This window comes from Cnephaeus nilssonii (genome assembly GCF_951640355.1).
Source record: "Cnephaeus nilssonii genome assembly, chromosome: 8".
NCBI classification, from domain to species: Eukaryota; Metazoa; Chordata; class Mammalia; order Chiroptera; family Vespertilionidae; genus Cnephaeus; species Cnephaeus nilssonii.
The window spans coordinates 91,231,246-91,257,586 of NC_137079.1; the positions used below are offsets into that span (position 1 = coordinate 91,231,246).

At 40.2% G+C, this 26,341-nt stretch overlaps 2 protein-coding genes and 1 pseudogene across 3 annotated transcripts in view; 1 reads left to right on the forward strand and 2 right to left on the reverse strand.

Moving 5' to 3' along the window:
• The window catches only part of NEK3 (NIMA related kinase 3), a 469,351-nt gene that overhangs the window by 296,477 nt on the left and 146,533 nt on the right, over positions 1-26,341 (reverse strand). The gene's annotated exons all lie outside the window — the stretch shown is intronic.
• LOC307104070 (phosphatidylinositol 3,4,5-trisphosphate 3-phosphatase TPTE2-like) overlaps positions 1-26,341 on the forward strand; it is a gene marked incomplete at its 5' end in the record, with an annotated part of 69,458 nt that overhangs the window by 12,651 nt on the left and 30,466 nt on the right. Inside the window, 3 exons of the mRNA XM_079778718.1 lie at positions 6,499-6,559; positions 8,127-8,208; positions 8,309-8,397. Coding sequence (XP_079634844.1) covers positions 6,499-6,559; positions 8,127-8,208; positions 8,309-8,397 — 232 coding nt within the window. The remainder of the gene's footprint in view (positions 1-6,498; positions 6,560-8,126; positions 8,209-8,308; positions 8,398-26,341) is intronic.
• Positions 9,963-10,882, reverse strand: LOC307104647 (cyclic AMP-dependent transcription factor ATF-1-like; annotated as a pseudogene). The gene has a single exon. The product of its transcript is annotated as a cyclic AMP-dependent transcription factor ATF-1-like (transcript).

A 26,341-nucleotide genomic window follows, 5' to 3' on the forward strand; every position in this document is an offset into this window, starting at 1 on the left:
TTTTACATTAATTGTTCTGTGGATATTGAACTGTCCCTGTATCCCTGGTATAAATCCCACTTGATTGTAATGTATAATATTTTAATGTATTGCTGAATCCAGTTTTTTAATATTTTATTGAGAATTTTTGCATCTATATTCATCAGGGATATTAACCTATAATTTTCTTTTTTGCAGTGCTATTGTCTAGTTTTGGTATCCAGGTAGATTGAGTTTGGAAGTGATCCTTCTTATTCATTTTTTTTTTTGGAGTAATTTGAGGATTATAGCTATTAATTCTTCTTTAAATATTTAGTAAAATTCACCTGTGATGCTGTGTAGTCCTGGGATTTCATTTGTTGTGGGTTGTTTACTACTGGTTCCATTTTATTCCTAGTAATCAGTTGTTCAGATTTTCTCTTTGTTTTTACATAGTTCAGTTTTAAAAGATTGTATGTTTCTAGAAATTTATCAAGTTCTAGATTGTCCAATTTGTTGGCATATAATTGTTTGTAGTATTCTTTAATGATCCCTTATATTCTGTGATGTTGGTTGTAATCTCTCCTCTTTAGTTTCTGATTTTATTTATGTTGGCTCTCTTATTTTTTGCTGAGTCTGGCTAGAGGTTTGTCAACTTTATTTTTTCAAAGGACCAGATATTAGTTTCATTGTTGTTGTTTTTCCTATTTTTTCATCTCTATTTTGTTCATTTCACCTCTGATCTCTATGACTTCCTTGTTTGTATTTATTTGGGGTTCTTTTCATTCTTTTTTTAGTTCCTGTAGGTATAAAATTAGATTGTTTATTTGAGACTTATCTTGTTTCTTGAGGTAGGCCTGTATAAATATGAGCTTACCTCTTACAACAGTTGTTGCTGCCGCCCATAAGTTTTGGAAAGTTGTGTTTTCATTTTCATTGTCAAAAGGTAGTTTTTTTTTCTTTTTTAAAAAAGCAATTTATTAAGATATAATTCACATGCCATATAGTTTACCCATTTACAGTCTACAATTCAATGGTATTTACTATATTCACAGAATTGTACAACCATCATCACAGTCAATGTTAGAACATTTTTATCAAAAAGAAACTCTTTAGCTACTGCCCCCCCCTTTACCTCAGCCCTAAAAAACCACGAATTTATTATTTTTATTATTTTTTTAAATATATTTTACTGATTTTTCACAGAGAGGAAGGGAGAGGGATAGAGAGCTAGAAACATTGATGAGAGAGAGACATCGACCAGCTGCCTCCTGCACACCCCCCACTGGGGATGTGCCCGCAACCAATGTACATGCCCTTGACCGGAATCGAACCTGGGACCCTCCAGTCCGCAGACCGACACTCTATCCACTGAGCCAAACCGGTTTCGGCACCACAAATTTATTTTATGTCTTTTAGATTTGCCTATTCTTGGCATTTCATATAAAGAATCATATAATGAGTGGTCTTTTATGACTGGCTTCTTTCATTTAACATAATTTTCTCAAGGTTCATCCATGTGGTAGCATTTATATCAGTACTTCTTTCTTTTTTGAGACCAAATAGTATTTAGTGTTGGTATACCACATTTTGTTTATCCATCTTTAAGTTAATGGGCATTTGAATTGTTTCCACCTTTTTGGGATTATGAATAATGCTGCTATTGACATTTGTGTTCACATTTTGTGTCGACATATGTTTTCCTTTCTCATGAGCATATTAGGAGTAGAATTTCTGTATCATATCATCATTCTAGATTTAATGATTTAAGAAACTACTGGACTCTTTTCAACTAGTTGTACCATTTTACATTTCTACCAGCAGTGTATAAGAGTTCTAGTTTCTCATCATCCTCTCCAACATTTTTCATTGCTTGACTTTTTATTCTAGTCATCCTAGTGGGTGTGACATGGTATCTTGTCAATTTTATTTACATTTCCCTGGTGACTAATGACATTGAGAATCTTTCCATGTGCTTATTGGTCATTTGTATATCTTCTTTGGAGAACTGGCTACTGAGATAATATTTTATTTTCAAATTGGGTTATTGGTCTTTTTATTATTGATTTAAGAGTTCTTTATATCCTCTTGCTGGATTGAACCCTTTAGTATTACGTTGTGACCGTCTTTGTCTCTTGGTACATATGTCCTTTGCTTTGCAGTCTATTTTGTTTGATATAAGTATTGCTATCTCAGGCTTTTTTGTTTCCATTTGCATGGAGCTATTTAAATATGTTTTTATTTATTTTAGAGAGAAAGGAAAGGAGAGGGAGAAAAAACAAAAACATTGATGAGAGAGAAACACAGATAGGCTGCCTCCTGCATGCTCCTGAGTGGGGATTGAGCCCACAACCTGGGTATGTGCCCTGACCAGAAATCGAACCAGTGATCTCTTGGTACATGGGACATCGCTCAATCCACTGAGCCACACTGGCTGGCCATTCATGGAATACTTTTTTCCATACCTTCACTTTCAGTCTGGGTTTATTTTTTGTTCTGAAGTGGGTCTCTTGTAGACAGCATATATATAGGTCACATTTTCTTACCCTATATCTTTAGGTTGATCCCTTTACCATTTTTAATCAGCATCTCTGAAGAAGAGATAATCATCTGCTTTCATAAAATCCGTAAGTCATAAATCACCCTACAGGTATATATACTACTCATATTCATATTTATTATTATCATTTGCCAAAGTGCAGGCTCAAGTCTGAGCTATTAGTTCAGCTATCTAGGCAGACTGAGTATTAGGCAATGGAACTGCTTCAGTGGTTGCATGTTCAATTATAACAATACTAGAGGCCCAGTGCATGAAATTCGTGCACAGGGGGAGGTCCCCTCAGCCCAGCCTGCACCCTCTCCAATCCAAGACCCCTTGGGCGATGTCCAACTGCTGGGGATCGGGCCTAAATCGGCAGTTGGACATTCCTCTCATAATCCTGGACCACTGGCTCCTAATCGCTCACCTGCCTGCCTGCCTGCCTGGTTGCCCCTAACTGCCCCTCCTGTCGGCCTGATTGCCCCTCACTGCCTCTGCATGCTGGCATGATCGCCCCTAACTGCCCCACCCCCTGCCGGCCTGGTTGCCACTAACAGTCCCCCGCTGCCGGCCAGGTCGCCCCCAACTTCCCCCACCCTGCTGGCCTGGTTGCTCCTATCTGCCCCCCTCTGCCAGCCTGGTCGCCCCCAACTGCACCCCCACCCCACCGACCTGGTTGCCCCTAACTTCCCTCCCCTGCTGGCCTGGTCTCCTTTTTCTGCCCCCCCTGCCAGCCTGGTCACCCCCAACTGCCCCCCCGCTGGCCTGGTCATCCCCAACTGCCCTCCCCCCTCCCCCCCCCGCCAACCTGGTCACTCCACACAGCCTGCTGTTCAGTCGTTTGGTCATCCCTCACTAACCCCCCTGCTTGCCTGGTCGCCCCATGCAGCCTGCTTGTTCAGTTGTTTCGTCATTCCTCACTTACCTCACTACTGGCCTGGTTGTAGGCAGCCATTTTGTGAGGGCGTGAGGGTAAATTTGCATATTACCTCTTTATTATATAGGATATCCTGGACAGAGAATACCTTTGTTATTCTTAAGATAAGAGCCATCTACAAGCTGTTTTAAGTCAAGGTTGACTATAGGGTGCAAGATTCAGATCTGGCCATACTTGACTCCTGAGAGAATGCTAAGCAGTCAGGTGGTTCCCCTTTATTCTTAAGAGGAAATAAAGTTGTAGGGTTTTATTTTGAACAACATTGAATAGCAAAATGCAGAGCAAATGGTAGAATTTCATGAGTGGTACAATTGAATATTCTTTATTCTGGTCAAGGACAGAAACTGTCCATCTAGTGACAGATTGTTACCCCAAAAATGTAGTTTCTTGGCAGAGTTTACGTTTTCTCTAGGTATTGTATGTCTCTGTTCAGCTCATTTGGGTTAGAGGTATTTGTAGTCTTCGGGTAAACTACTTAGACCAGAAAACACAGCAGTAAATTGTCTACATATTGAGACAAGGATGGACTCATGGGAAAAAATGAAATCAGTAAGATTATTTTTTAGACATTTAGAGTAGTATGAAGGTGATTTTAAATGTCCCTGAAGTTTAAACATCTAGGTACATTAATTTTCCCATTAAAAAGTAAATACTGACTATCCTTATATGTGGGTATACTAAAGAAGGCTGCACATAAATTAACCACTCTGAAATATTTACTTCTTGAGAGAATGAAGGTTTCAGGACAGTATTCTAATAGTTGTATATTTCATTAGTGCTATAATTAACCTCTAATGTTGGATATTTAGGTGTTACTGTTATCAATAACAAAGCAAGGAAGGCACAAGGATAGATTCCTAGGGGTGAAATTTTCAGGTTAAAGAGTATGAATATTTTAGTATAATATATATATATTATAGTACTAGAGGCCTGGTGCATGAAAATTCATGCACTGGAGGGGGCTCCCTCAGCCCGGCCTGCCCTCAGGGGCGGGAGGCGACCCGGTGATCAGGGGAAGGCGATGTCGCATCACACCTCTGCTGCTGCCACTACCGGCAGCACAAGCCTCGGCCGGCCCTGGTTACCTGAGCCTCGGGTGGCCCTGGGCGGCTGGGGGGCTGAGGGGACTGGGGGACTCTGGAGGCAGGCACGCAAAGTGGCAGGACCTGCCTGGGGGTGGGCCTGGCGGTGCTGCATGCCTGCCGCCCCAGCGGGGCTGAGGGGACTGGGTGCCACCATCTTGTGGCTGTTGGCACTACCATTTTTGAGGGTGTGGCAGTCAATTAGCATATTCCCGCCTTATTGGCTGTGGGTGCCGCCATCTTTGTGAGGGTGTGATGGTCAATTAGCATATTCCTTCTTTATTAGATAGGATATATTGCCAAATCCAATGGACTCTTATCAGCAATAAATCTAAGGTTTTATTTTCATGCCTTTAAAAAGGAAAAGGCTGGTTTCATGGGTGAGTGGCATTTCATTTTTGCTTTGATTTCTTTATTGGTGAGGGTGAATATTTCTTTATGTAGGTTCTTAGCCAGTGAATTTTCGTTTTTGTGAATTTATTTATGTCTTTGGCCCATTTAGCTATAGGGTGAGGAATTACAAGTTAAATTATTGTTAATGAGTTCATTTATATTAGTATAACTAATTTACAGATTATATTAGACATGATCCCCAGTCACTCAATTTTACTGAGAAATCTTCTCCCCTGTTCTTTGTTTGTTATACTGAGGCATTTTTAAAACAGAAATTTCAGATTTTTATGAAGACAAACTTAAATCTGTTGGTTTTTCATTGATTTAAAACATAGTTCTTCCTCATCCAAAAACTGACTAATGTTCACTTAAATTTCTTAGAGATATTTGTGGGGTTTTATATTTCATTCCTCAATCTACCTGGGATCCTATGAATTTTTTATGTAAATAGGACTGTTTATCCCCATAGTACCCAGTACTATGCAGACTCAGAATGTTTATCTTTTTATTTGACAGAGATTAACCAATTAACAATTTCATCACTTTGATACATTAATTTTATTTTTCTCAATATTAATCCAGTAAACATTGTTCTGAGGGTACTATACTAATCAATTTTTGAACTTTTTAATAATTTTTGCTGTACATAGATATGCATGTTTGTATGTGTGTGTTTCAGATGGATAAATTTGCTGAAATGTATTAGTGTGGTAAAGTAACTATATTTTAAAAAATAATCACTACTGCACAGCCAGCATGGCTAGTGGTGGCCTATGAACCTGGGGGTCACAGTTTGATTCTGGTCAGGGCACCTGACCAGGTTGTGGGCTCAATCCCCAGTAGGAGGAGGAAGCTGATCAATGATTCTTTCTCATCATTGATGTTTCTATCTCTCTCTCCTTCTCCCTTCCTCTCTGAAATAAATAAAAAAATATTTTTTAAAAAATCACTACTTATTTCTTATTTTAAAAGTTATACATATATGCACATTGTGTGTATATACATTTAAACATATGCACATATACTGTATATTCATCTTAGAAAATAAGAAAACACGGAGAAGACAAAAGTAGTCTCCAAATTGCCACCACTTACCTAAAAGTTGATATAATGTGTTCATCTTTTCTATCATGCATATACAAGAAATCATACCATATGTTTTCTTTGCATTTATTTATTTAAATAGTGTTTAGGTAGATTGTAATAACCAGATTGTTACCTAAAAGATGTGTCTATTCAGAATTAGATCTACATAAAAACCACATATTACTGTGAATTAATGATTTGGAACAAATTTACTTAAAGTTATTTTATCATCTAATTTCTTTTTCGGGTAGCTTAAACAATGTATATTTATAGTAGAGGCCAATCAGAGTGGCTAAGCACAACTTTGTGGGTTATTTGAAAACCATCAGTGGGTTAGCTATGACTTGGAATGTACATTACCTCATATTCCCTGAATCTCCCCTAAAAGCTGCTAAGTGAGAGACCAATGAATAAAAGGTAATAACCATTTTAGGTTATTCCTAGAAAATGGTTTTTGTTGGTGTCAGGTGGATATATGTAAGATTTGTGTCCATCTTTCTTAGGAAGTTGTGCGGTTCCTGGATACCAAGCATCGAAACCACTATCAAGTCTACAATCTTTGCCGTATGTACATGACTAGATATGTTACTACTATAGCTAGAAAATAGATTGCTACATATAAGAAGATGATTCCATTTTTATATTTCATTTAATCATCAGTATTTGGTGGTAGTGGGAAGTGAGTTAAAAAATCTCCATCTTGTGCTGGGCCTAGTTGGTGGGACAGGCGGGAGGCTGAAGTGGAGGTGGAGCCATTTGAGGAAGAGTCTACTCTAATGGTATTAGGTTTAGGAAAATATTTTTGTTTTTCTTGCCAGTTTGTGTTTTGAAGACAGACAATTCAACCGATGTGTTCTCTAACCCACTAAGGGTGGAGTGTGAGAAGACAGTTCTCTACACAAATGCCAAAACCCTGTAAAAAAGCATTATATTCCAGTTTACTACTTTGTTTCTCTTGATTTTTTTCTCTTCCTATATATTAGACATTTTCAGGAAGCAAGCATTCTTGTTGGCCCCATTTGCTTCTGCTCTCTGATGTCTAACTACCCTAGCATAACGTAATGAGTAGCCTGTTAGTGAAAGGTTCGGAGTGGGCCGGGGTCGCGCACCTCTGACATGAGGCCATAATGTATCAAAAGAAGCTTTTATTTCAGGCACCTGGGTGCAGGTGGGCTGAGTCTGACAAAGGAATCCGCGGAGACTGAAGGGAAAGAAAGTTTTTTTATTAATCACTAGAGGCCCAGTGCACGGATTCATGCACTGGTGGGGTCTCTGTCGGGTGTGGGAATCGGGCTGAAATCAGCAGTCCAACATCCCCCGAGGGATGTAGTAGTGCGCAAAGCGAGGCTTGCTGCCGCTCCACTGCAGTCTGCACACCCATCCTAGGGCGATACCACCACGCCCATGACTGAGAAGTGGCCATGGGCTCGCACCCAATCAGTCCCGATGCAGGTCCTGGCCCAGATGAGGAAGGGCGTGCAGGGGGAGTGTCCGCGGTAGAGGCTCATGCCACTGCAGCTGTGCTTGCCAGCCGTGAGCCCTGCATCTGGAGCCCATCAGTCAGCTGAGCAGGGCTCCCACTGTGGGAGTGCACTGACCACCAGGGGGCAGCTCCTGCATTGAGCGTCTGCCTCCTGGTGGTCAGTGCACATTATAGCTACCGATCAAACAGTCGCTTAAGCTTTTATATATACAGATTGCTGGCTGCAAGCTGTTCTGCTGATGTGAAGGTCTGGTCCATCGGTGGTTCTTCCCAATGCCAGATGTCTTCTGGTTATCTAAGCTATGTGGTACTCAAGGCTGCAAGCTTTCTGCAAGATATCTGCTAAGCACAATAAGTTTTCTCTGCCCCATTTTATTCTCTTTAAGCCTTTCAATTAGAAAATTAAAAGTAAGACCTGTTGAACAAATCAAAATAAGTTGGGCTTAGGTTATTCAAGATGGACAAATCACTCTACTGTCTTTATTTTTTTGAGACTCTTAAGTGTCTTTTAGTATAGCAAGAGCCAGTCAGAAAGCTCCTTTTAAGGTGAATAAATCATTTCTAAGAGAAAAGTATAACATTCATAACTTGATAATTTACTATGTTTATTAGGTATAGAGCTATGACTTATGTATCATTTTTTTTTAGGTGAAAGATCTTATGATCCTAAGTACTTCCATTATAGGGTCCATCGAATCATGATTGATGATCATAATGTCCCCTCTCTGAGGTAAGTTTATGTCAGTTGACTGTCAGAAGAGGGCTAAATACAGTGGGCTTGATTTTTGGAAGTCTGTTAATTCAACTGAAAATCTTACATTTGAAATCAGTGAGATGGTGGAATTTTCCAAAGAAGCACTGAATTGGATGGCTCAAGATGATAAAAACATCGTAGTGATTCACTGTAAGGGAGGCAAAGGTAAAAACATTTTATCTTTTTATTTCTCTGTTTCTAAAAAAATTTAGAAAAATATATTAAAGTATAAGAAACATACTGCTATTAATTAGTATTAATAGTTAACATTTTAAAATATTAACTTCAAGAGTAAAGGAAAAAGGGAGGTAGTGAGAGAGAAAAGAAGGAAAGAAAATAGGCATAAAATAACTAAGAATGATTGAGCATATTTTCTCTTCTTTATTGACTATTTGAGTTTTTTCATTTTTGATTTCTCAAAATATCAGTCAAAATAAAAGCTATGTTTAACTTTAGAAATCATCAGACCCTTTAATTTTATTTTAAGATATTTTTTAACTTTGTAAGAACCAGTTAAGGTTAAAAGAGCCAAAACAATGATATTTCATAATCCAAAAATTATCTGAAATGTTTATAGCATAACTAGAGGCCCGATGCACGAAATCTGTGCAAGCATAGGCCTTTCTCCCCGCCAGCTGCCGGCACCGGCTTCCCTCTGGCACCCGGGACCCGGGCTTCCCTCCGGCAACCAGCAGGCACCGGGACCTGGGCTTCCCTCACAGCCCAGCTTCGTCCGGAAGGACATCCTGCAGGACTTCCAGTCTAACTAGCACATTATGCTTTTATTATTATAGATGATACAAAGAAGTTGATTTTGGTGGGGATAAAAATTTTTAAAGCCGTTTGTAAATCCAACAAGTGAATTCCAGGAAAACACAATACTTTAATATTGCCTTATTGATTGAGTAGAATCAAGTTTTAGCCTTACATGAAAATTAGTTTCAAGCCCATTAGTAGTTGGCACTGGGCCTCTAGTATAGAATAAAAAAACAATCTGCTATATATTTGTAGAAAACCACCATTCCCAGCATAACCCAAAAAACCAACAATTTAAAAGTGTCAAACTTTTAAACAGTTTTCTTTCCATTCTGATAATAAATGCTACAAAAACACTACACCCCATTCATGTACCTTAGATGTCTGTTAGAACAAGGCCTCAAAATTTGTTTTTCCCACTCTTCAAAATGCTCTCAAGTCCAATAAACAAACTTAAGACCCATTTAAAAGACTTGACAATAGAATAAGTATATGTAATCAGAACACATAATTATATTTAGTTATGCATTAGTTTTTCTTTTGGTAATTTAGAAATTATTGGCAGAAATGAAATAAATACACACGCACACAATTGAAAAAAGTTAATTTTAGGAAACAGTATGAAATGCAGACCTATTGGGTAAATTGATTTAATTCTGAAAATTTACCAAATTTCATCTTATCTGCCATTTTTGGATTATTGACAACTACTGTTATGTAGAAAATTCAGATTAGTGAATGTTTACTTCCTGCTTCTTTAGTGTTTTTTTACAGAGTTTCCAGTTGTGCCAGTATCTTCCTTGAGATCATTTTCCACTTTATCCTCTGTCACCAGTTCTCTTGCATAAGACTGTGAGTTGCAAAAGCCTAAATAAAAGCTTCATTTTTTTACCTTTTAATTTTTGGAACTCCACTAAAAAGAAAAAATCATTTAATTTTTAGGCATATCCACAAAATATTTTCTTTCTCAAATATCAAACACTTTTATGGGAATAAACATCTTTCAAAGTTTTTAACTCTTCTATTAGAGTTTTATTTTAACTTTTCCAGGACTGCAACTCAATTTTCCAGGCATTTCACATATTCTTTCTTCTTTCTACAACATTCTAGAACACTTCTCAGTTTTTCATCAACCTTATTTCTCTCTTCAATGGGGGGTCATCTGTCTTAGTTGTCAGAGATGTAAGACTCAAAGGAGATGTCATCACCACCGTTTGTGGCAGCGAAGTTGCTGAAAGTGTGGTACAGGTCTGATATGTCTGCATATCTCCTGATGCAGTTTGTATAACCACCTGGTTGCTGGGCACCAGTATTTGCTGTGCACAGTGGAGAATTGTTGTACCTTGCTGAGTACTGCCTGAATTTGTCATGGTTAGTGTCTGAAGTCCCTGTACTCCATCTGTGCTGACTGGCCAGCTGTAAGGCTCCATTGAGGGCAATAGCAATGTCCTGTCCGGTGCTAGTCTGATAAATGGAAGTGGGAGCAGACATAGAAGTGACAGCAGAAAGTCCAGGATTTTCTCTGTCTCCTTTTCTGCCCTGTGTATCTTCACAAGATAGATCTTTCCAATTTTTTTTTCTATAAGATGGGTGCCTTGCTAGGATCCTGTGGGCTTTCTATGAGGATCCTATGCTATCAGATGAGTCCTGAGATTCTTCACTTTCTGATAAAGATGATACCACTTGCACATGGGGTGGGTGAATTACAGAAGACTGAGCCATCTGGATGACCCGCTGAATCTGTACTTGCTCTCTAGGAAGAGGTGCAGTTGTCTCTGGTGCAGATCCTCTTAGTGACATCTGTTGAGCGATATGAGAAATATGAGCTCCCTGAACCAGGCTGAAGTGCTGTCCCCGAAGTGTTACTCTTGTGGGAATCTTCCATAATCAACTGCGGCTGTCGCCTCGCCGCTCTCCCAGGCGGGAACTAGGCTTTCATTTCTTTACTGCTCTGCAGGACATGGTCTATTTCTGAACTTTCTATTCTGTTCAATAGTCTTTCCTTTATCTATATGCCTGTAGTAAAACTATCTTACTTACCATAGCTTTCTAATATTCCTGATTTCCAGTCAAGGGAGTCCACTTCTCTTGCTTTTCTTCACAGTCTTAATAGACCATCTACATTTCCATATAACTTTTATAATTAGCTAGTCAAATTACACACACACACAAACAAACACATACACACAAATACATTTGATTTTGATTCAATTTTGTTTAGAATTGCATTGATCTGCAGATTGAAGACAATTGAAATCTTTACAATACTGATTCTTTCATCCATGAAGGGAGATAGCCCCTCATTTAGTTAGGTGTTCTTCAATCTCTCTTTATAATTTTTTCATTTTCTACACAGAAAACCTTGTATATTTTTGGTTAGATATATTTCTAGACACTATATATATATATATATATATATATATATATATATATATATATATGTGTGTGTGTGTGTGTATATATATGTATATATACACACACACACATATATATACACACACACATATATATACACACACCTGGCTCCCAGCCCCAATCACTTGGCACATATATATACACACATACACACACATATATATACACACACCTGGCTCCCAGCCCCAATCACTTGGCACATATATATACACACATACACACACACATATATATACACACACATGCACACACACATATATATATACACACACATACACACACACATATACACACACATATGTGTGTGTGTGTGTGTGTGTGTGTATATATATATATATATATATATATATATATATATATACATTGTTTAAAGTATTACATATGTCTCCTTTTTCCCCAATTGACCACCCCGGGCCATTCTCACCCCCCAGAACAAGCCCCCACCGCCCCAGGGTCTGTGTCCATTGGTTATGCTAATTTGCATGCATACAAGTCCTTTGGTTGATCTCTAACCCCCCTCCCCTGCCTTCAATCTGAGGTTGGACGGTCTGTTCAGTGTTACTTTGTCTCTGGATCTATTTTTGTTAATCAGTTTATGTTTTTCATTACATTCCACATATGAGTGAGATAATGTGATATTTATCTTTCTCCGACTGGCTTATTTCACTTAGCATAATGCTCTTCAGTTCCATCCATGCTGTTGCAGATGGTAAAAGTTTCTTCTTTTTTAAAGCAGCACTTGGGGCACAGTGCATGAATTCACGCACCTTGAAAGAAACTGTGGGCCACAAGGCTGTGGTGGGCACGGGGGCAGATCTCAGCCCATCTTCCGTGCTACTGCCCGGCCCCTCCTGCCATGGCCTCTGTCCCCTGTCTGCCAGCAGCCCCGTTCCTGCCACAACCGCTCCCACGTGCTGACAGCACAGAGTGATTGGGGCCAGCACCAGCAGTGGATGCGAGTGGGGTCGGCGCTGTCAGTGGGTGCAAACTGCGGCTGCTGCCCTGATCACCCCTCAGGAGCAGGGGAAGGTGGAGAAGCCGCTGGCACCCTCTGACGGCACCAAGAGATTGGGACTGGCGCCGGGTGCCAGCAGTGGGTGCAAGAGACAGCTCCGGCACAGGCTGCGGGTGCTAGCAGGTCTGGCACTGGCAGTTGGTGCGAGCAGCGGCTCCAGCGGCGGCCGCAGGTGTGAGCAGGGCCGTCACTAGCAGCGGGTGCAAGAGGCGGCTGCAGGCCCAGATCACCTTTCAGGAGCAAGGGGAGGTGGAGAAGCCCTGAGGGGCAATTAGGGCCAGGAGCCGCCTTTCACACCCACTGCCGGTGCCAAGTGATTGGGGCTGGGAGCCAGGTGCTGGCAGCGGGTGCAAGTGGGGCTGGTGCCAGCAGCAGGTGCAAGCACCTAGCGGGACCATCGTGCATGGGAGCAAAGAATTTTCAGTAACCACCAGAGGCGTGACCCAATGACAGCAACCAGTGCACTGCCTTGGTCTGGTGCCCCTGCTCACCTGTTCCACCATCACCCTGCGGCCAATGCCTGCCATGTGATGCGCTCTGCTGCATGCTGCTGACGCCCACCATGTTTAGCGCATGCCCCCTGGTGGTCAGCTCATGTTATAGTGACCAGTTGTTCGTTTGTTAGGCTGTTCGGTTGTTCCGACATTCGGTCTATTTGCATATTAGGGTTTTATATATATATATATATATATATATATATATATATATATATATATATAGATAATATTCCATTGTGTAGATGTACCAAAGTTTTTTAATCCACTCATCTGCTGATGGGCACTTAGGCTGTTTCCAAATCTCAGTTATTGTAAATTGTGCTGCTATGAACATAGGGGTGCATATATCCTTTCTGATAGGTGTTTCTAGTTTCTTGGGATATATTCCTAGAAGTGGGATCACTGAGTCAAATGGGAGTTCCATTTTTAGTTTTTTGAGGAAACTCCATACTGTTCTCCACAGTGGCTGCACCAGTCTGCATTCCCACCAGCAGTGCACGAGGGTTCCGTTTTCTCCACATCCTCAGCAGCACTTGGCGTTTGCTGATTTGTTGATGATAGCCATTCTGACAGGTGTGAGATGGTACCTCATTGTCGTTTTGATTTGCATCTCTTGGGTGATTAGTGACTTTGAGCATGTTTTCATATGTCTCCTGGCCTTCTGTATGTACTCTTTCAAAAAGTGTCTGTTCAAGTCCTTTGCCCATTGTTTGATTGGATTGTTTATCTTCCTTTTGTTAAGTTGTATGAGTTCCCTGTAAATATTGGAGATTAAACCCTTATCAGAGATAACATTGGCAAATATGTTCTCCCGTGCAGTGGGCTTTCTTGTTGTTTTGTTGATGGTTTCTTTTGCTGTGCAGAAGCTTTTTATTTTTATGTAGTCCCATTTGTTTATTTTCTCCTTAGTTTTCATTGCCCTAGGAGCTGTACCAGTAAAGATATTGCTATGACATATGTCTGCTATTTTGCTGCCTATGGAATCTTCTAAGATTTTTATGGTTTTCTGTCTTACATTTAAATCCTTTAACCATTTTGAGTTTATTTTTGGGTATGGTATAAGTTGGTGGTCTTGTTTAATTTTTTTTGCATGTATCTGACCAGTTTTCCCAGTACCATTTATTGAAGAGACTGTCTTGACTCCATTGTATGCTCTTGCCTCCTTTGTAAAATATTAACTGAGCATAATGACTTGGGTCTATTTCTGGGTTCTCTGTTCTGTTCCACTGGTCTATATTCTGTTCTTGTGCCAGTACTAGGCAGTTTTGAGAACTGTGGCTTTGTAATATTGCTTGATATCTGGTATTGTGATCCCTCCAACTGTGTTGTTTTTTCTCAAGATTGCTGTGGCTATTCAGGGCCTTTTTTTATTGGAGATGAATCTTTGGAGAGTTTGTTCTAGGTCTGTAAAATATGCCATTGGTATTTTAATGGGTATTGCATTGAATGTAGAAATTGTTAGGGGTAGCATGAACATTTTAATGATGTTGATTCTATCAATCCATGCACATGGTATGCTCTTCCATTTGTTTATGTCTTTATCATTTTTTTCAATATCCTGTAGTTTTCTGAGTACAGGTCTTTTACCTCCTTGGTTAAGTTTATTCCTAGGTATCTTAATTTTTTTTTTTAGTTTCTCTTTCTGTAAGTTCACTATCCTATCTAATAAAAAAGTAATATGCAAATTAACCATTACTCCGCTATACCCACAAGCCATGCCCACCAGCCAATCAGAGCGAGTATGCAAATTACCCAACCAAGATGGCTGCGCCAAAGCAGAAAGCAGGAGGGAGGCTTGGGTTTCCCCGGCGATGGAGGAAGCCAAGCTTTCTGCACACCCTGGCAGGCCCAGGCCTCTGCTTAAGGCTACAAAGTTTCAATTATAGAAGGTAAATAAATCCCCTGCCACCACGGAGTGAGCAGAAGGCTTGGCTCTGCTCCAGGCTACAAAGTTTTAATTGTAGAAGATAAATAAACCCCAGATACCACGGCCTCCGCTTGGGTCACCGGGGGGCATGGCCGGCCTGCAAACCACAACAGGCCCCTCACCCAGGCCACCCCACGCCCCAAGGGAATCCCCACCCTGATCCGGGACACCCTTCAGGGCAAACCAGCTGGCCCCACCCATGCACCAAGCCTCTATCCCAGTTATGGGCAACCTTTTGAGCTTGGTGCTTCAAACTTCGCCAAAAAACTGAGCATAACTCGGGTAGTGTGTCACTTTGAGGAAAAAACATTATTTCGCAAATGTTTCATCCTCTGGAGCAGCAAATGTTTCATCCTCGGCATGTGGCCGCCTCAGCGACCGCGTGTAATCAGAAATGGCTACGCGTGTCAGTGCTGACACGCGTGTCATAGGTTCGCCATCACTGCTCTATCCTATCTAATAAAAGAGTAATATGCAGAATGACCATCACTCCAACACACAAGATTGCTGCCCCCATGTGGTCAAAGATCCTGCCCCCATGTGGACACAAGATGGCCACCACAAGATGGCCAGCAGGGGAGGGCAGTTGTGGGCAATCAGGCCAGCAGGGGAGGGCAGTTGGGAGGGACCAGACCTGCAAGGGAGAGTAGTTGGGGGCGATCAAGCCTGAAAGGGAGGGCAGTTAGGAGTGACCAGGCCGGCAAAGGAGGGAAGTTGGGGTCAAACAGGTTGGCAGGGGAGCAGTTAGACATCAATCAGGCTGGCAGGGGAGTGGTTAGGGGGTCATCAGGCTGGCAGGCAGAAGCGGTTAGGGGCAATCAGGAAGGCAGGCAGGCGAGCAGTTGGGAGCCAGCAGTCCTGGATTGTGAGAGGGATGTCCCAGATTGAAGAGGGTGCAGGCTGGGCTGAGGGACACACCCCCGCCCCCCGTGCATGAATTTCATGCACCGGGCCTCTAGTTGTTGTATAAAAAGCCATAGATTTCTGGGTGTTAATTTTGTATTCTTCTATATTGCTGAATTCATTTATTAAGTCTAATAGTTTTTTGATGGAGTTTTTGAGGTTTTCTATGTACAATATCATGACATCTGCGAATAATGAGTTTTACTTCTTTTCCAATTTGGATGCCTTTTATTTCTTCTTCTTGTCCGATTGCTATGGCTAGCACTTTCAGTACTATGTTGAACATGAGTGGTGAAAGTGGGCACCCCTGTCTTGTTCCTGTTCTTAGGGGAAATGGTTTTAGTTTTTGCCCATTGAGTATGATGTTGGCTGTAGATTTGCATATAAGACTTTTATTATGTTGAGGTATGATCCCTCAATTCACACTTTGCTGAGAGTTTTTACCAAGAACGCGTATTGGATTTTGTCAAATGCTTTTTCTGCATTGGTTGATATGATTATGTGATATTTGTCTCTAAATTTTTTATGTGATGTATCATATTTATTGATTTGCGGATATTGTACCATCCTTGCATCCCCAGAATAAATCCCACTTGGTCATGGTGTATGATCTTTCTAATGTAATGCTGGATCTGATTTGCCAGAATTTTGTTTTTGTTTTTGTTTTCTTTCTTTATTGGTTAAGGTATTACATATGTGTCCTTATCCCTACACCTCACCCCCGGCTCATGCCCTCACCCCCCTGGTGTCTGTGTCTATTGGTTAGGCTTATATGCATGCATACAAGTCCTTTGGTTGATCTCTTCCCCTTACCCCCACCCTCCCCTACCTTCCCTCTGAGGTTTGAGCATCTGATTGTTGCTTCTCTATCTCTGAATCTGTTTTTGTTCATCACTTTATATTATAATCCACATATGAGTGAGATCATGTGATATTTACTTTCTCTGACTGACTTACTTCGCTTAGCATAATGCTCTCCAGCTCCATCCATGCTGATGCAAATGGTAGGAGTTCCTTCCTTTTTACAGCAGCGTAGTATTCCATTGTGTAGATGTACCACAGTTTTTCTAATCCACTCATCTGCTGATGGGCACTTAGGCTCTTTTCAAATCTTAGCTATGGTGAATTGTGCTGCTATGAACATAGGGGTGCATTTATCCTTTCTGATTGGTGTTTCTAGTTTCTTAGGATATATTCCTAGACTGAGATTACTAGGTCAAATGGGAGTTCCATTTTTAGTTTTTGAGGAAACTCCATACTGTTCTCCACCGTGGCTGCACCAGTCTGCATTCCCACCAGCAGTGCACGAGGGTTTCTTTTTCTCTGCATCCTCGCCAGCACTTGTCATTTGTTATGTGTTGATGATAGCCATTCTGACAGGTGTGAGATGGTACCTCATTGTCGTTTTCATTTGCTTCTCTCAGATGATTAGTGACTTTGAGCATGTTTTCGTATGTCTCTTGGCCTTCCTTATGTCCTCTTTCGAAAAGTATCTATTTAGGTCCATTGCCCATTTTTTTAATTGGGTTGTTAATCCTCCTTTTGTGAAGTTGTATGAGTTCCCTGTAAAAGTTGCAGATTAAACCCTTATCAGAGATAACATTGGCAAATATGTTCTCCCATGCAGTGGGCTTTCTTGTTGTTTTGTTGATGGTTTCTTTTGCTGTGAAAAAGCTTTTTATTTTGATGTAGTCCCATTTGTTTATTTTCTCTTTAGTTTCCATTGTCCTAGAAGCTGTATGGGTGAAAATATTGCTTCGGAATATGTCTAAGATTTTGCTGCCTGTGGATTCCTCTAAGATTTTTATTGTTTCCCATCTTACGATTAAGTCCTTTATCCATTTTGAGTTTATTTTTGTGTAGGGTGTAAGTTGGTGATCTAGTTTCTTTTTTTGCATGTATCAGTCCAATTTTCCCAAAACCATTTATTGAAGAGACTGTGTTGACTCCATTGTATGCTCTTGCCTCCTTTGTCAAATATTAATTGAGCATAGTGATTTGGGTCAATTTCTGGGTTCTCTATTCTATTCCATTGGTCTATATGTCTGTTCTTGTGCCAGTACCAGGCAGTTTTGAGAACAGTGGCTTTGTAATACAGCTTGGTATCTGGTATTGAGATCCCACCTACTTTATTCTTCTTTCTCAGGATTGCTGCAGCTATTTGGGGTCTTTTTTAATTCCGGATGAATTTTTGGAGAGTTTATTCTAGGTCTGTGAAGTATGCCATTGGTGTTTAATGGGGAGTGCATTGAATCTATAGATTGCTTTGGGTAGTATGGACATTTTAATGATGTTGATTCTACCAATCCATGAACACAGTATGTTCTTCCACTTTTTTATGTCTTCCTCTATCTCTTTTTTCAGTGTCCTATAGTTTTCTGAGTTCAGGTCATTTACCCCCTTAGTTAAGTTTATTCCTAGGTATCTTAATTGTTTTGGTGCAATGGTAAATGGGATTGTTTTGTAAATCTCTCTTTCTGTAAGTTCACTATTGTTGTATAAAAATTTCATATATTTCTTGGCATTAATTTTGTATCCTGCTACATTACTGAATTCATTTATTAAGTCTAAAAATTTTTTGATGGAGTCTTTAGGGTTTTCTATGTACAGTATCATGTCATCGCGAATAATGACAATTTTACTTCTTTTTTAATTTGGATGCCTTTTATTTCTTCTTCTTGTCTGATCTCTGTGGCTAGCACTTCCAGTACTATGTTGAGCAGGAGTGGTGAAAGTGGGCATCGCTGTCTCATTCCTGTTCTTAGATAAAAAGGTTTTAGTTTTTGCCCATTGAGTATGATGTTGGTTGTAGGTTTGTCATATAAGGCTTTTATTATGTTGGATATGATCCCTCTATTCCCACTTTCCTGAGCATATTTATCAAGAAAGGGTGTTGGATTTTATCAAATGCTTTTTCTGCATCAATTGATATGACTATATGATTTTTTTAATGGTTGGTAAAATTCACCTGTGAAACCATCTCATTCAGGGCTTTTATTTGTTGGCTGTTTTTTGATTACTGATTCTATTTTATTAGCAGTTATCTATCTGTTCAGATTTTCTGTTCCTTCCTGATTCAACCTTGAATGATTGTATGTTTCTAGGAATTTATTCATTTCTTACAGATTGTTCAATATGTTGACATATAATTGTTTATAGTATTTTCAATAATCCTTTGTATTTCTCTGGTGTCTGTTGTCACTTCTCTTTCATTTCTGATTTTATTTATTTGGGCCCTCTCTCTTTTTTTCTAGATGAATCTAGCTAAAATTTTATCACTTTTTAAAATTATTTTGAAGAACCAGCTCTTGGTTTCATTGATCTTTTCCAATTTTTAATAGTCTATTTTGATTATTTCTGCTCTGCTCTTTATTATTTCCTGCCTTCTACTCACTTTTGGCTTTGCTTGTTCTTCTTTTTCTAGTTCTTATAGGTGTAAGATTAGATTGAGATTTTTCTTGAGGTACACCTGTATGTTATAAATTTCCTTCTTAGAACTGTTTTCACTGTGTTCCATAGATTTTAGGTCATGTTTTTATTTTTATTTGTCTCAAGGTATCCTTTGATTTCTCTCTTGATCTCATTGTTAACCCATTTATTGTTTAGTAGCATGTTATTTAGCCTCTATGTATTTGTGTGTTTTTCAGTTTTCTTCTTATAATTAATTCTAGTTTTATGTCATTTTGATTGGAGAAGATGCTTGATATTACTTTAACTTTATTAAATTTATTGAGACTTGTTTTGTGGCCTAACATGTGATCAATCCAGGAATATGCTCTATGAGCTCTTGAAAAGAATATATATTCTGCTGTTTGGGGGTGAATTCTTTAAAATATCAATTAACTATATCTGGTCTAATGTCATTTAATTATTGATTTCTGACTGGATGAGCTATGAATTGATGTCAATGGGAGTTAAAGTCCCCTAAAATTATTGTATTACTGTCAATCTCTCCTTTTATGTCCATCCATATTATATAGTTAGGTGCTCTTATGTTGGGTGTATAAATGTTTGCAAGGGTTATATCTTCTTGTTGGGTTGAACTCTATCATTATGCAATGACCTTATTTATCTCTTATTATAGCCTTTGTTTTAAAGTCTATTTTGTCTGATATAAGTACTGCTCCCCCAGCTTATTTTTCATTTCCATTTACATAAAATATCTTTTTTCATCTCTTTACTTTCAGTCTGTGTGTCTGTTGATCTGAAATGGGTCTCTTGCATGCAGAATATGTATGAGGTTTTTTTTCTTATTCATACAGCCATCTTATGTCTTTTGATTAGAACATTTAAACCATTTACACTTAAAGTAAGTATTGAATTTCTTCACTGATACTGCTCCTAGGGCAATGGAAACTAAAGAGAAAATAAACAAATGGGACTACATCAAAATAAAAAGCTTTTGCACAGCAAAAGAAACCATCAACAAAACAACAAGAAAGCCCACTGCGGTTTTCACGGATGGCGACCGGCAGGAAGGTAGGGAGAGAGAGTGTGAGTGAGGAACCCATAGAGGAGAGTGTAGATGTGTGTGGTGTGTGTGTGTGTGTGTATGAGATAGGGTCAGTTAGATTCTGCAGGTCTTCCAAGGGGCTCCCGAACAGGGCAGCCCTAGACGGCGGAGCCCCGCGCACAAAGCGGACACTTCTCGGCGGCTGGTGCGGACGCGGAGAACACGCCATCTTGAGAAACAGAGCTGCCTGAGACTCTGATCCTGGCTTCTGACACAAACCAGGACCCTGCAGCCACTGGGGACAGAGAACTGCTATCACAGCTTCAGACCAACAGACAACAAGAATCCAGACTTCCCGGCAGATTTCCGTGAGTCAAAGAGCCTATCCCCCTCCTCGCAGGCGCTGATAGCGCCATAGTAACTGATAGACCCGCCCCTCCCCCAAGCTGCTGAGCGCCCACAGCAGGCGGAAAGCGCCATAGTAACTGATAGACCCGCCCCTCGCACAAGCTGCTCACAGGCGCGAGCACAGACAGCGCCATAGTAACTGATAGACCCGCCCCCGGCCCAAGCTGCCTAGCTTTGCGCAGGGACGCGCTCCCTCTTAGGGAATTTGGCTCGCGCGCAGGACAGAAGCAGCTCCCCGTTGGGGAAATCTGTCAGTGCGCACAGAGGGCTCCCCTTCAGGGAATTTGGGGGAATTTGGCTCGCGGGTCACAGCTCCCCCTTCGGGGATTCTTAAGAGCGTGCACAGAGGGGCTTCCCTTTGGGGAATTTGGAGCGCAGGACGGACTCCGCCCCCCTTCCGGGACTTTGGGAGAGTGCACTGAGCCGGCTCACCTTCAGGATTTTAAGAATGTGTGCTCTAGCCGGTTTGGCTCAGTAGAGAGAGCACACACAGGATGCAGCTCCACTTCAGGGAATTTGGCAGGCCGGACACAGCTGCCTGGGATCCCTGACTCACAGCGCATTCACACTAAGAGCCAGCGACCCCAATTGTTGGAGCGTGCACACACAGGGACCCTGATTCTCAACGAGAAACCGCACAAGGCAACAGAGACTTGGACACTCGAGTCTTGGGGCAGACACAGGGAAACTCTGACTCCTGGCACATGCTAAGGATCTCATTCTCGGCACATACCAACAGTGTGGTGCAGACAGGGCCCCTGATTCTAAACGTGCACACGAGACCACATGGAACACTGGGGACACTGATCCTGGGCAAGTCTGGTTCCCACCAACCAAAGACAGCCACACGTCCTAGTGTCAGAGCACTTCAGTGAAACTAGGGTGGAGCGAAGTCCCCACAGCACACGGCCCAGGTCCACGCAAACGGAAGATTGAGCTTTCTGGTAATAGCCAGAATGGGGAAACGAAATAACTCACAGAGGAAAGAAAATGTGGAGTCGCCAAGAAAGGAAATTAGTGAAACTGAAGCTTGCAACATGACCGAAAAGGAGTTCAGAGTAATGGTCATGGAATTTATACATCGGATGGATGAGAAAATCAACAACTTATGCAAGAATCAGGAAGAAATGAAAAGTGATATAGCTACAATCAAAAACACCATGGAAAGTTTCAACAGTAGACTACAAGAAGCAGAGGACTGAATTAGTGAGTTAGAAGATCAGGTACAGAAACAAGCTCAATATGAACAGCAATTGGAGAAAAAAATTAAAAAGCAGGAGGAAAGCCTAAGAGAGCTTCGGGACAACATGAAACGAAGTAACATGCGTATAATAGGGCTGCCAGAAGGACAAGAAGAGCAGCAGGGATTAGAAAATCTATTCGAAGAAATAATGACAGAAAACTTCCCGGATATGGGAAAGATAAAAGTTACGCAAGTACAGAGAGTCCCAAGCAGGATCAACCCCAAAAGACCCACGCCAAGACATGTCATAATTTCAATGGCAAATATAAATGATAAAGAGAGAATCCTAAAGGCGGCAAGAGAGAGACAGAGAGTTACCTACAAAGGAACACCCATCAGATTGTCAAATGATTACTCAACAGAAACACAACAAGCTAGAAGTGAATGGAAGGAGGTATACAAAGTGTTGCAAAGCAAAGGACTGAATCCAAGAATACTATATCCAGCAAGACTATCAATCAAAATTGAAGGGGAAATCAGGAGCTTTGCAGACAAAAAAAGCCTCAGGGAGTTTATCACCACCAAACCAGCAATGCAAGAATTGCTAAAGGGAATACTGTAAAAAGAAGAAATAACAGGTAAGAAGGAATACAGACACAAAAATAGATATGACTACAACTTCAGTAATAACTTTAAATGTAAACGGACTAAATGCTCCAATCAAAAGACATCGAGTAGCTGAATGGATAAAAAAACACGACCCATATATATGCTGTCTACAAGAGACCCACCTCAGAACAAGAGACTCACACAGATTGAAAGTGAAGGGATGGAAAAATATCTTTCAGGCAAATGGAAATGAAAAAAAAGCTGGGGTAGCAATACTTATATCTGACAAAATAGACCTCAAAGTAAATGCCATAACAAGAGATAAGAAAGGCCACTTCATAATACTAAAGGGAGAAATCCAACAAGAAGAAATAATTCTGGTAAACATATACGCTCCCAATATAGGAGCACCCAAATACATAAAAAAACTCCTGGAGGATATCAAGGGAGAGATTAATAGCAACACAATCATAGTAGGAGACTTTAATACCCCACTATCACCACTGGACAAATCCTCTAAACAAAAAATCAGCAAAGAAACAGCAATCCTAAATGACTCACTAGACCAGATGGAATTAATTGACATCTTCAGAACATTTCACCCCAAAGCCACAGAATATACATTCTTCTCAAGTGCACATGGGTCATTTTCAAAGATAGACCATATGCTGGGTCACAGGCAAAGTCTCTTCAAATTCAAGAAGATAGAAATTATATCAAGCATCTTCTCAGATCACAGTGGCATAAAACTGGAAATCAACTACAATAAATATAATCCAAAGAAAACAAACACATGGAGACTAAACAGCATGCTATTAAACAAGGACTGGGTCACCAGAGAGATCAAGGAAGAAATAAAAAACATCATGGCAACAAATGACAATGAAAACACAACAATCCAAAATCTATGGGACACAGCGAAAGCAGTCTTGAGAGGGAAGTTCATAGCTCTACAGGCCTATTGCAAAAAACAAGAAACAATGGTAATAAATTACTTAACCCTACAACTCAAAGAGCTAGAAAAAGAGCAGCAAGAAAAGCCCAGTGTAATCAGAAGGAAGGAAATAACAAAGATCAGAGCGGAGATAAATGACATAGAGACCAAAGAAACAATACATAAGATCAACAAAACCAAGAGCTGGTTCTTTGAAAGGATAAACAAGATTGATGGACCTCTAGCCAGGCTCACCAAGAAGCAAAGAGAGAGGACCCAAATAAACAAAATCAGAAATGAAAGAGGTGAAATAACAACAGACCCCGCTGAGATACAAAGGATTGTTACAAAATACTACGAACAACTCTATTCCAACAAACTGGACAACCTGGAGGAAATGGACATATTCCTAGAAAAATATAACCTTCCAAAAATCAATCAAGAAGAATCTAAACAGCTCAATAGGCCAATAAATATGGACGAAATTGAAGCAGTCATCAAAAAGCTTCCGGCAAACAAAAGCCCGGGGCCTGATGGCTTCACAGGATAGTTTTACCAAACATTCAAGGAAGAACTAAAACCTATCCTCCTCAGACTATTCCAAAAAATTCAAGTGGAAGGAACACTTCCAAGCTCCTTCTATGAAGCCAGCATCACCCTAATACCAAAACCAGATAAAGACAACACAATGAAAGAGAATTACAGACCAATATCCCTCATGAACATAGATGCCAAAATCCTCAACAAAATTCTAGCAAATCGGCTCCAGCAGTACATCAGAAAGATCATACACCATGACCAAGTAGGATTTATCCCAGGAATGCAAGGATGGTACAATATCCGCAAATCAATAAACGTGATACATCACATAAACAAATTGAAAGATAAAAATCACATAGTCATATCCATTGATGCAGAAAAAGCATTTGACAAAATCCAACACCCTTTCTTGATAAAAACTCTCAACAAGGTGGGAATAGATGGCTCATACCTCAACATAATAAAAGCTATATATGATAAACCCACAGCAAACATCATACTCAATGGACAAAAACTAAAAACATTTCCCCTAAGAACAGGAACAAGACAGGGATGCCCACTCTCACCACTCCTGTTTGACATAGTACTGGAAGTATTAGCCATTGCAATTAGACAAGAAGAAGAAATAAAAGGCATCCAAATTGGAAAAGAACAAGTAAAGCTGTCTTTATTTGCAGACGACATGATATTGTACATAAAAAATCCGAAAGACTCCGTCAAAAAACTAATAGACTTAATAAATGAATTCGGCAATGTAGCAGGATACAAAATTAACGCCAAGAAATCTATGGCCTTTCTATACACCAATAGTGAACTTACAGACAGAGAGACTAAAAAGGCAATCCCATTTACCATCGCACCAAAAAAATTAAGATACCTAGGAATAAACTTAACTAAGGAGGTAAAAGACCTATACACGGAAAACTACAGGACACTGAAAAAAGAGATAGAGGAAGACGTAAACAGATGGAAGAACATACCATGTTCATGGATTGGTAGAATCAACATCATTAAAATGTCCATACTACCCAAAGCAATCTATAGATTCAATGCACTCCCCATTAAAATACCAACGGCATATTTCACAGACCTTGAAAGAACTCTCCAAAAATTCATCTGGAATAAAAAAAGACCCCGAATAGCCACAGCAATCCTGAGAAAGAAGAATAAAGTAGGAGGGATCTCAATACCAGACTTCAAGCTGTATTACAAAGCCACTGTTCTCAAAACAGCCTGGTACTGGCACAAGAACAGACACATAGATCAATGGAACAGAATAGAGAATCCAGATATTGACCCAAACCACTATGCTCAATTAATATTTGATAAAGGAGGCATGAACATACAATGGAATAAAGATAGTCTCTTCAATAAATGGTGTTGGGAAAATTGGACAGATACATGCAAAAAAATGAAGCTTGATCACCAACTTACGCCATACACAAAAATAAACTCAAAATGGATACAGGACTTAAACATAAGACGGGAAACCATAAAAATACTAGAGCAATCCACAGGCAGCAAAATGTCAGACATATGCCAAAAGAAATTCTTCACTGACACTGCCCCTAGGGCAATGGAAGCTAAAGAGAAAATTAACAAATGGGACTACATCAAAATAAAAAGCTTTTTCACAGCAAAAGAAACCATCAACAAAACAACAAGAAGGCCCACTGCATGGGAGAACATATTTGCAAATGGCATTACTGATAAAGGTTTAATCTCCAACATCTACAGGCAGCTTATACAACTTAATAAAAGGAAGATACATGATCCAATAAAAAAATGGGCAACAGACCTAAATAGAATCTTTTCAAAAGAAGACAGAAGGAAGGCCAAGAGACACATGAAAACATGCTCAACGTCACTAATTATCCGAGAGATGCAAATCAAAACAACAATGCGGTACCATCTCACACCTGTCAGAATGGCTATCATCAACAAATCAACAAACGACAAGTGTTGGCGAGGATGCGGGGAAAAAGGAACCCTCGTGCACTGCTGGTGGGATTGCAGACTGGTGCAGCCACTGTGGAGAACAGTATGGAGTTTCCTCAAAAAACTGAAAATGGAACTCCCATTTGACCCAGTAATCCCACTCCTGGGAATATATCCGAAGAAACTAGAAACACCAATTAGAAAGGATATATGCACCCCTATGTTCATAGCAGCACAATTCACCATAGCTAAGATTTGGAAACAGCCTAGGTGCCCGTCAGCAGATGACTGGATCAGAAAACTGTGGTACATCTACACAATGGAATACTATGCTGCCATAAAAAAGAAGGAATTCTCATCATTTGCAGCAACCTGGGAGGAATTGGAGAACATTATGTTAAGTGAAATACGTCAGTCAATGAAAGAAAAATACCACATGATCTCACTCATTTATGGATAATAAAGAACATTATAAACTTGTACAAAAAGTTAGATACAGAGACAGTAAAGCATCAAACAGACTGTCAAATT